The 11,262-nt window shown below is 33.9% G+C and overlaps 1 protein-coding gene and 1 long non-coding RNA gene across 6 annotated transcripts in view; one reads left to right on the top strand and one right to left on the bottom strand.

Annotated features, from left to right (window-relative positions):
• Positions 1–11,262, top strand: part of LOC138308209 (uncharacterized) — a 36,799-nt gene that overhangs the window by 10,957 nt on the left and 14,580 nt on the right. For 2 of the 4 annotated variants that reach the window (XR_011206089.1, XR_011206091.1), the window contains 3 exons: positions 3,281–3,428; positions 4,435–4,550; positions 6,635–8,761. This is a non-coding gene — a long non-coding RNA (uncharacterized lncRNA). Of the gene's footprint in view, positions 1–3,280; positions 3,429–3,791; positions 4,551–6,634; positions 8,762–11,262 lie in introns of all 4 variants that reach the window. The other 2 variants (XR_011206092.1, XR_011206090.1) reach the window with 2 other exon arrangements.
• On the bottom strand, positions 1,953–10,460 carry LOC138308198 (uncharacterized). Of its 2 annotated transcripts, none has more exons than XM_069249147.1 (8): positions 10,034–10,460; positions 8,675–8,804; positions 6,641–6,808; positions 6,308–6,333; positions 4,464–4,536; positions 3,743–3,811; positions 3,266–3,393; positions 1,953–3,002 (listed from the first exon to the last, which is right to left on the bottom strand). In XM_069249147.1, exons 1-8 carry the CDS (start codon positions 10,238–10,240, stop codon positions 2,709–2,711), a joined length of 1,095 nt encoding a protein of 364 aa, XP_069105248.1. In that variant the 5' UTR covers positions 10,241–10,460; the 3' UTR covers positions 1,953–2,708. The 2 variants fall into 2 exon arrangements, with proteins under 2 accessions (XP_069105248.1, XP_069105247.1); XM_069249146.1 differs by having other exon boundaries at positions 8,648–8,804; positions 10,034–10,456.

The raw sequence follows: 11,262 nt of genomic DNA, 5'->3' as shown, positions 1-11,262 counted from the left end.
GTCGGGTGACAGGTGACCTATATACAATACTGATAGTTCTCTGAAATCCATAAATAGATTCAAATTATTCGAAGTAAGGATTTATTTTATTCCAAATGTCAATGCTACCTACCCATGGCGGTATTATTGGTTATTTTTCTGGGTAGCTCCTCTAAGTGTATATTATGTTAATTTTAAATGCGTAAACTTTGTCTTGGCTAATGAAGTGAAGTGTTCAGCGTTAGGATTTTTATTAATGATTTCCCTTATTGTAAACTAATGGAAATAGTATCATTAGTGTCCTTACAGTAACATTAGAACATCCAAATGATGGATCGCTAGTTGTCAATCAAACCATCCAAGCACCCCAAGTAACTTTACATTTTGTGTTGTATATTTGTTTGTTTGTTTGTTTGTTTGATTTATTAACGTCCTATTAACAGCTATGGTCAAGGACGGCCTCCATGTATGCGGTGTGTTGCGTGTATGTTGTGCAGGTGAGTGTACTGGGAGACTGCGGTATTTCGTTTGGTCTTCTTGTATATCTCCCTTTTTATAGTGCTATATCACTGAAGCATGCCGTTTCATATCCAAAAACTTCTACTTTCGTTTTATATATACAGTCGAAATGAATAATAAAGTAGGTCAATCACAATTATGAATATTCAAATTGGTAAGACGGTATGGTCGGGTGACAGGTGACCTATATACAATACTGATAGTTCTCTGAAATCCATAAATAGATTCAAATTATTCGAAGTAAGGATTTATTTTATTCCAAATGTCAATGCTACCTACCCATGGCGGTATTATTGGTTATTTTTCTGGGAAGCTCCTCTAAGTGTATATTATGTTAAATTTAAATGCGTAAACTTTGTCTTGGCTAATGAAGTGAAGTGTTCAGCGTTAGGATTTTTATTAATGATTTCCCTTATTGTAAACTAATGGAAATAGAATAGTATCATTAGTGTCCTTACAGTAACATTAGAACATCCAAATGATGGATCGCTAGTTGTCAATCAAACCATCCGAGCACCCCAAGTAACTTTACATTTTGTGTTGTATATTTTTTTGTTTGTTTGTTTGATTTATTAACGTCCTATTAACAGCTATGGTCATGTTAGGACGGCCTCCCATGTATGCGGTGTGTTGCGTGTATGTTGTGCGAGGTGAGTGTACTGGGAGACTGCGGTATGTTCGTGTTGTGTCTTCTTGTATAGTGGAACTGTTGCCCTTTTTATAGTGCTATATCACTGAAGCATGCCGCCGAAGACACCAAGCAACACACCCCACCCGGTCACATTATACTGACAACGGGCAAACCAGTCGTCCCACTCCCTGTATGCTGAACGCTAAGCAGGAGCAGAAACTACCACTTTTATAGACTTTGGTGTGTCTCGGCCAGGGGACAGAACCCATAGCCTTCCTCACAAGGGCGAACGCTCAACTTGTTCCGACTTTGGATAGTCACACGTGCGTGTGAGCGAGCTCAAAGTGTGACTACATATCGTCTGACGATCGCTCAGTTGTTTACTAATCGTCATGTTAATTAGAAAAGTATTGATGAGGGACATACTGACATGTTAAACAAAATCGAAGAGCATAATGAGCAAGGGAGATGTCTTTAAGTACCAAGGGTATTGTTTTTATAGAAAATGTATTTGAAGGTGTATTATAAAAACTCGATGTAATTGATATTTATATCACATCGTAATGACGTTTAATTTAATGGTAGTCAAAATCTATGTTAATGGGAATAAATATGCGCTAAATTGGTACCGACTCGTTTACGATTTTACTCAGACAATAGAATATAATAAACAAGAACGGTATTTAAGGTTTAATACAGAACGCATATAGGAGTAAAACGTTTTCGATTGGACAACGTAACTTTCAAACTCCTTTTAATTTCAGCTTTAAACTTCTATAAGATATAACTTTAAACTTCTATAAGATATAACAAACAAATCAGCTTATATTGCAGTTTTTATTAACAAAATACGTCATTAAAAATTGTTTGCGTGGTTGTGTAGTGGAATATGACTGGGTCGATCATGTAGTAGTGAATACATACAACTACCTGTACCAGACCGAAGTTAGAAACCGGGACCCTCTGAACACCAGCCGGCTGTTCTACAAATTTTTCACTAGAGATTGGCCCAATTCCGATGCGTTACAGTTACATTCATGCTACACTATTTGTTTTTGATATCTGCAGATATCAGCATGCATTGATATATTAACAATACATTATTGATAATAGTCAGTTTTATGAAAACGGTTTTTATTGCGAGTACATATTGAAACTTTTTACAAAGAACATATGTCAGTGAGACATGCGATTTTGTTTTGATGAGTATTCCATGTTAAGTAATGGTAAATAGATGATTTGAAAACCATGCCATCATTTTCTAATTGATAATACAGATGTATAAAAACAAAAACGTATAAAAAAAAACCCACAGAAGATCACATATTGATGTTAACCGCCTCAATGATGATAGCTGTCGATGGACTGTAATACTAAATCAAACATAATGTCGTTAGGAACAACACAGACATCCCAGAAGTGCGAGCGCTTCCCACCCTTACCATTATGCCCCCATCCTAGAAATTTTATACAACAAAATAGTACACAATATTGAGTATCGTGTCTAGAGATTAGCAGTTAAGTTAAATAAAGATCTCAAACATGGATAATGTCATGTTTCATATATTATGCTCTCTTCTCATGAATGGGAAAGAAGAATCGCTCCAAAGTTTGTTCCTTTTTCTAGTAGCACTGCTCTTTTAGGTTCAGTAATGACCACAGATATGATTTGTCCCTCCTGGATATAGAACATGCCAACTTGTCCACACGTTTTTGTTCTTGACCCTGTGTATTTTGCCTCTCTATTTGAAATGGTCTTGTGGAAATGGTCGGTGGCTACTATGCAGGACATGTCAATTTCTAAGTCTCTCCCGTTGACATCACCGATAAAAAGACCAACCTCGTGGTGTGTGTCGTGAACTTCGGACTGCGACTAAAACATAATGTTCTTCGGTAATTTTAAAATTAACTATTCCTAGAGCATACACTATCATAGCATGATCACTTTGTTTCCAAATACAGAGCGCTTTTAATTAAGTGTTATATCAAAATTAAAAATCATGTAAGTATTAAATGTTAATTGAAGATAAATAAGACTTCGACTATAAGAAAATAATCATTTAAGGCACAGCGACTTTACTAACAATGCCTATGTTACGAGATATATGCTTCCTTCACCTTTCATGACTGTCTTACGTTTATATATAACAGGTACAGTCCGGAGTACATCACCCTGAACCGGCCGTCTAGCTGTCTCTCGATTGGCTGTTTCACGTTGTTGATCAGAGTCTGTATCGATAGGAACTTCATCACCTGATTGGCTACTGCAGGTCACATGAAAGGTCAAATGTCAGGCGTGGTAAGGATAGTAGAATATAAGTATTTGCTTCCTTAATCCAATCATACTGCCCATATATCATTTCATTCTTTTATCTCTTATAAATGCCAGATAAGACTCATGTGTCTTCATTTAAAATTGAATTCAAACATTTACAGTATTGCTCAAGAACAATTATCAAATCAACAATTTTGTTCAGTATGATATATGTATTGTGTATAAGTTAATTTTGATGCGAACTCATGTATCATTGCAATATCGTATCATGATTACGTTCTGAGATCGCCGGCACAAAAACACACACCAACATAGGCAGGTTTACAGTATAAGTTTACCTTTACTGTGGAAGCGATTCTCTAATGCACAATAATCTCCTCCCCACAGGTCCACACATCCCATCGAATCTACAATGTCGGAGATTGATAGCATACCATCCTCGATATTCCAGGGGTTCCGATCACTTACAATCTCTACCTCCCTAGGCTATCTCATAGTAAAACTGAAGGTAACATAATAGAACAGGTTATATAGTCATTTGATGTACATCAAAAGAGCCGTATAACGGTACAATGTGTTTGACTGTGTGGCTTTGATGTTAGGTGTCACTCTCTCTGTAGTCTTCAAAAGAAATCTTTCCTAGCCTGTGATTGATCAAATGTTTTCCGCTGAACTGCCTTCAATTTCCCTGTGAGATAATCCAGGGGTGTAAAGATCGTAAGTGATCGGAATTCCTGGAGTATCGAGGATGATAGCATACAAGATATGAGTTGAAATAAAAACACTAATTGTTATGACTTAGACAGATCGCGAGACTTTCGATGTTATAATTCTTGAAAATGAGGCTTCACTTTCAGTGTTATTTTAAATAAACATCTAAGTCTACATTAACAGATACAAAATGTTTTGACTGTTTCAATTTTTACTTCATTTAAAGAGTGTATGCACACAAGATGTGGTTTTATTGTTTTTCATTACATAAATATGTTTTGTTTATATCATGAGCTTTGATTTACTATTTTGTGGACAGCTATTTCAAAGTCCGACAATGATACTTACCCATTCGTCTATCCACACTCGTCAGTTCTTGTTCTGGTATCCCAGGGACGAAATGAACCGCCATCACACTCACCTGCCATGTTCAAGGTATAACAAACGAACCATCGTGGTGAATAATCATGTCTTAACACTTCATAAAGCCTAGTTTTAATTAAATGAAATAATATAAAACACACTTATACTGTATAACATGGAATGTTCATCGTGTAGAAATGTTTTGTCGCTGTTTAAACATGATAATAAAACAATTGAAGTTGGTATCCGATATACGCTGTTGTAATCACTGTACCAAAAGCTAACAAAGAATAGCTCTACCTACGAAATGCTTTCAAACCTCCAAAACGCAAAAAGAGTCCCCATGAATAGTTCATTATGTATAGTATGCAAATAAAAACATTAACTTTATCTTATGTATATGGATTAGTTATGAATATTGCAATTGTACAAGGAGAACAAATATATAAATGTTATTTTACAAATGTGAAATAAAAAGAACACTTGAATATCAAGTACGCATACAAAATACTTAAACCATCTCCAAACAAATAGAGTTGCCAGGTAGAAATAGTCTACGGAATGTAAACTGAGCAATAGTCTATGGGATATGTAAACTGAGAAATAGTCTACGGAATATGTAAAGTGAGAAATAGTCTACGGGATATATAAACTGAGAAATGGTTTACGGGATATGTAAACTGAGAAATAGCCTACGGGATATGTAAACTGAGAAATAGTCTACGGGATATGTAAACTGAGAAATAGTCTACGGGATGTGTAAACTGAGAAATAGTCTACGAGATACGTAAACTGAGAAATAGTCTACGGGATATGTAAACTGAGAAATAGTCTAAGGAATGTGTAAACTGAGTTATAGTCCACGGGATATGTTAACTGAAAAATAGTCTTCGGGATATGTAAACTAAAAAAAAAAATAGTCTACGGAATGAGTAAACTGAGAAATATTCAACGGGATGTGTAAACCTAGTAATAGTCTACGGAATATAAACTGAAAAATAGTCTACAGAATGCGTAAACTGAGAAATAGTCTACGGGATGCGTAAATTTAGTAATAGTCTACGTGATATGTAAACTGAGAAATAGTCTACGAGATATGTAAACTGAGAAATAGTCTACGTGATGTGTAAACTGAGAAATATTCTAGGGGATATGTAAACTTAGAAATAGTCTTCCGGTTGTGTAAACTGAGAAATAGTCTACGGGATATGTCAACTAAGAAATAGTCTACGGGATATGTAAACTGAGAAATAGTCTACGGGATGTGTAAACTGAGAAATAGTCTACGAGATACGTAAACTGAGAAATAGTCTACGGGATGTGTAAACTGAGAAATAGTCTACGGAATGTGTAAACTGAGGAATGTGCAAACTGAGAAATATTCTACGGGATGTGTAAACTGAGAAATAGTCTACGGAACGTGTAAAATGAGAAATAGTCTACGGGATGTGTAAACTTAGTAATAGTCTACGGGATGTGTAAACTTAGTAATAGTCTAAGGAATATGTAAACTGAGTTATAGTCCACGGGATATGTAAACTGAAAAATAGTCTTCGGGATATGTAAACTGAGAAATAGTCTACGGAATGTGTAAACTGAGAAATAGTCTACGGGTTGTGTAAACTGAGAAATAGTCTACGGGATGTGTAAACTGAGAAATAGTCTATGAAATGTGTAAACTGAGAAATAGTCTACGGAATGTGTAAACTGAGAAATAGTGGTTTTACCGTTTTATCAAACATATCACATGTTTTATCGGTATTTTAGTATCAATTTATTCGACTAAGAAAACGTTAAACAATAACAATAAAAAAAAATAAGCAACTTACGGAATCACCCTTTTCTCCTTGTATACCTGGATGGAAAGCAATAGAAAACTGAGCTTTGTTATTCTTTACATTAATTATAATATCCAACCTCCTCACCCACACTCCTTTTAGTGTACGTTGTATGTGTACATTATGTTATCAAATATTGTTATAATATTGCCATAATAAGATTTATTTAAATCTATTTAAATCTGCACTTTAAATTTAACTCTAATTAAGCGAACGAAACCAATAAAAATGGAATTTATATTAGAATTTCATTTATTGTTAAATCACATTCACTTGAATTGTTACATATTTAAATTCATTAAAGAATACATATTTAAGCTTTACCTGGTAGACCTACTGGGCCCGCGGGACCAATTGGACCTTGGACCCCTCTGTCGCCTGGTGGTCCAGCCATCCCCGGGATGCCAGGGAGGCCAGCAGTGCCATTAGACCCAGGTAGACCTTTCCGCCCCCGTGGACCTCTGCACTTCTTTGGACATTTCTTCTTTGAGCCTTTGAAATTTGTTATAGATCGTTGATTTTTTTTAAATTCCAAATTTCAATAATGTAAATACAGAATAGCATTGATTGATATAACCGTTGTTATTTTTATTTCATGACAGTATTAAAATACATTATACAGTAATGTATTGTAAGATGTTCCTTAGATGATAAAATAGTAACCAATTATTATAAAGTATTTTAAAGGCTTACCTGCAGGTAGGATAAATCAATTTTACAGATTGTTCAAAATGGTGGTACATGTTTTGGTATTTAATCGTGCGTGAACAAAGATAGAAAGCAAATATGTTAACAATATTATATATGAAAAGTTTGCAGAGGCATTCAAAACGGTAACATTTAGTCACCAGCAACAGTGTATCAATGTTGACCATATTGTGTCCATAAATATCTTACAAAATATACTGTAATTTTTATCGGGAATATATTTTAGCGAATATGGAAAATATTGCTTTAGTTCAGAATTGAACTACGTTGATATGTGATCTGATTTTGTACTTGTATGTTTTTCATCTTTTTCAATCCAGGTAGACTGATATGTATAAAAAGTACACTTTTATTTTAACGCAATAATGTGCAATAAAATGAAATGTAATGAATGGAGTAATTATTATGCCTAATTATTAACAGATAACCGTTGCCTCTAATGATACAGTCGAGACTGTCTTATGTGACCTTTCAATGGACCTTTACAAAATGGTCACATAAGACAGGGAGTCACTCAAGACAGTCCAAGTCCGTCCGCTAAATCACTGATAGAAACTGGTTCATTTATCATTTAGGTCTATATCCATCCATGTTTATAAGTACATGTACCTATATCAACTAGCCTGTTTCAATGCATCCTCGATACTCCAGGGGTTCCGATCACTTACGATCTCTACACCCCTGGACTATCTCATCGTAAAACTGGAGGCAACAGAACAGAACAGGTAATTTAGTCCTTTGATGTACATCAAAAGAGCCGTATAACGGTACACTGTGGTTGACTATGTGGCTTTGAAGTTGGGCGTCGCTCTCTCTGTAGTCTTCAAAGGTAATCTTTGCTGGTCTGTGATTGGTCAAATATTTTCAGCTGAGCTGCCTTCAATTTCACTATGAGATAGTCCAGGGGTGTAGAGATCGTAAGTGATCGGAACCCCTGGAGTATCGAGGATGGTTTCAATGAAAAACTGACAACTATTGAATATCATTTTTTTAATTAAAAATCAATAAATAATAAATACAAGCACAAGTACAGTTAAGGACTTTTAAAAGGATCATGATATATTATTGCACATTTATCTATTGACCTCATCTAGTTACAATAAAACTTAAAGATGCTCCACCGACGACAGAGCATGAATGATATTTATTATTTGAGCAATAATTGGTGTTTAATCGTGTATAAATGTGCCTAATTAACACAAAACATTAACATAAAATATTTTATTTCGCCTTTGGTGAATGCGCAATCAGTACTTCATTCCATATAGGATGTAGTGCTTACGGAATTTTTTCGGGATGCAATTAATTATTTTTCATATTTTTAACTTGAAGTAAAATTAGAAGCTCAAACTTTTCAATGGTAGTAATGGTGTAAAGTAAGTAACTTTTGTAACTGAAGAAATATAGGGGTCGCTCAGACAGTCTCGACTGTATGTGCTGTCAAAGAAAAAGAAAAAAAAAAGAAAAAAACAGAAACGAACATCTCAACAATTGAATGGGGTGAAGAAGAAGCGTCTTAAAAATACGAAACTTCCTGATACAACTTTTTGTAAAGCTTAAATGCGTCATCGTTAAAATTGGCTTAATTTGATCATAAGTGTTACAATGAAGTGTAAACAATACCCGGCTTTCGTTTTCGTTTTCCTTTACCCTTTGTAGGGACTGAACGTGCAACACGGTGGAAGACCGACTCGTCGAATGTTTCGACTTCATCAAATATGTCACCAGAAGTCTGCGGTAAGTTCTTTATTCTAACTTCTTCCTTTTCAGTTCCCCGAATCTATTGCAAAATAAAGAGTATTCATTTTTCATTTCTCCAATACCTAAAAGTGAGTTACGGAACCATATTAACTTGGGAAGGTGTCTGGAAAAAGCTGGATACTTTGTGCTACATCTTATTGTATATCTCATATAATGATAAAATTTGTTTCATTAAATCAATTAAAAAAAGTATTTCAGTATACAAAGCATGATTTTTTAAAACTTTTGTTTGCTAGCTCATACTGTAAATCTGGAGTGTGTAATTTCCAAGAAATGTCAAATACTAAGAGTATTTTATCAGTTCTTCTATGGATAAGTATACTCGGAATTAAACTGATAAGATGATTATTGAATTTATTATAGATAATAATATTGGATCGTGGGAAACTAAAAATGAGTGTATAAACACGTACTCAGCATCGAATTATGTAGCATTTAATTAACATGACTCCAATGAAATCATTATAGAAACATCTCTTTCAAGGATTTGACAACTATTTCCTGTTAGGATTATATCAATGCAATGTTACAATTATCATAGATATGACCACAGTGAATGTGTCCGTATAAATATCCAGAAGCATAAAAAAGAATGAGTTATTTTCATTTTGTTTCGTCCTATACGAAATCATTCATCTATGGAAAAAATATGGAAAAAATATTTTCCGTAGAAATGAAATGTAAATCTCTTCTTTAAAAGGGATTTTTATGGAAAATTGATATATTCATCAGAAAAAAAAGTTTTAATGAATTTGAAAGATTCTGATTTTGAAGACACCTTGCAAAAAACAGAATATACAGTTTCTCAATATCAAATTCCAAAGCGCTGTACGTATAAATATATGGAAGAATGAGATTGAATCGCTTAAATGATTTTTTTCTGTCTGTGTATTTTAGTTCAATTCATAGGTCGAATAGTTTTTAAGGAAAAACATCTTATGGAATATTCGGGAAAACGCACATAATTTTGAACCTGTCTCTAATATTCGGAACAAAACACAGAATTGTGAACCTGTCTCTAATCAGGCTGCGTGCTATCTTATTTAAATGATAAGCTTCTCCTTGAGTATAATTTCATTTTTAATTTATGTTTTTAAAATGAACTCATATTCAGAATATTCATCTTAGTGTAAATCATTCTTGCTAACTTATTACATCGTAAAGTTCATACACATGAAGTAAGCACAACATGATGTATCAGTACGCATGCCCTAGATATGAAAATAGTAACGCCGAGTATTTGTTTACCTTGTGTACAGTCGATTGTAAATAGTGTCCATCCCTTTGCTTGTATACCTCCTCCCTTAAGTCGACGATTTCTCTTGCTGACCAAAGAATGTATAGACATACAAAGATATGAAAAGAATGCCTGGCTAGGTTTTCTGACCAACAACCACGAATTCGCTCTGTCTCCGCACTCAGCCTAGATTCCTTTGCGTCCCAATCTACTTTCATTTTGATTCGTCCTTAAATTTGATATATATATATAGTTACTAATTAATGTTCAAGATGATGGTGTGTTGCATACAATTCCGTGCCATGCACATATATCTTATCCATTTGAACAAAACTATGAAGCGTTACAACCGACGTATTTATCGGGCCAAAATATTCCTCCATGCGATTCGAGGAAAAGCTCGATTGACCTCGATCTAAGCGGAAACGTGTAGGGGTGTGTAATAATTAAATTATTTGTAGAAAAAAATATAATTTTCACAAAGTACATATTGATACATCAATTTGTCATCGATTGTGATGTATTAGATTAGGATAAATGATTCATATCAAAAATGAGAATTTATTAAATTGAAGAGTATTCATTATCTATACATAGTATAGATGTGTCGTAAAACGTGTACTGGTCAAATATTAACTGATCATAAAGTTAGGGAGAATTTAGTATTTCATATGTATCAATCATGTTTACTATAAATTTCTCATATCCATCTGTAAATATATATCTGTTTATATACATGTAATTATTATTGTTGAATATTTCTAAAAGGATACGTAATTTTTTTATAGAATCGAATTCCTGCACTCTTATTTCTTTCAATACTTGTTATATATAGCAAGAATATATCATGGTATTGGTGATATATGTCATAAACAAATTAGTTACTTACCACATATGTAAGATAAGAACAAGGGAGGTAAGCGACAGAGTCATGTATAAAGAGGTTCATTTTATGACTGTAATTCTTTGGACGTGCCATTGTTCGCACAGTGGAAGTTTTTAGCCTGTTCATTTTCGTGAAATCCCCGCAGATATATCCAAACTAGATATGAGGAGTAAATATCATCCATTAATTTCGTGTCCCTCAGTAGATAATAGTCATCTGTTGGACTATTTTAGGGATGTTTTTTTTTCTGGCATTTTTTTATATTTATATATGGTATCTAATCTCAATACATTTATCGAATCGTATCGATTGGAATTAATTCAATGCTCTATATTATAATGTTTATTAATGAAT

This window comes from Argopecten irradians, chromosome 14 (assembly GCF_041381155.1).
Source record: "Argopecten irradians isolate NY chromosome 14, Ai_NY, whole genome shotgun sequence".
Classification (NCBI taxonomy): domain Eukaryota; kingdom Metazoa; phylum Mollusca; class Bivalvia; order Pectinida; family Pectinidae; genus Argopecten; species Argopecten irradians.
The sequence above is the reverse complement of the archived record's forward strand: the minus strand, read 5'-3'. Positions and strand labels throughout refer to the sequence as shown.

Bases quoted from the DNA above. Each gene is read 5' to 3' on its own strand.
- LOC138308198 (XM_069249146.1), bottom strand. From the start codon at position 10,240: ATGAAAGTAGATTGGGACGCAAAGGAATCTAGGCTGAGTGCGGAGACA. The intron at 6,334-6,640 runs GTAAAGCTTAAA...CTTTCCATCCAG, and splicing joins GGGCCCAGTAGGTCTACCAG to GTATACAAGGAGAAAAGGGT. The intron at 3,394-3,742 runs GTAAACTTATAC...TGTGACCTGCAG, and splicing joins GAATCGCTTCCACAGTAAAG to TAGCCAATCAGGTGATGAAG.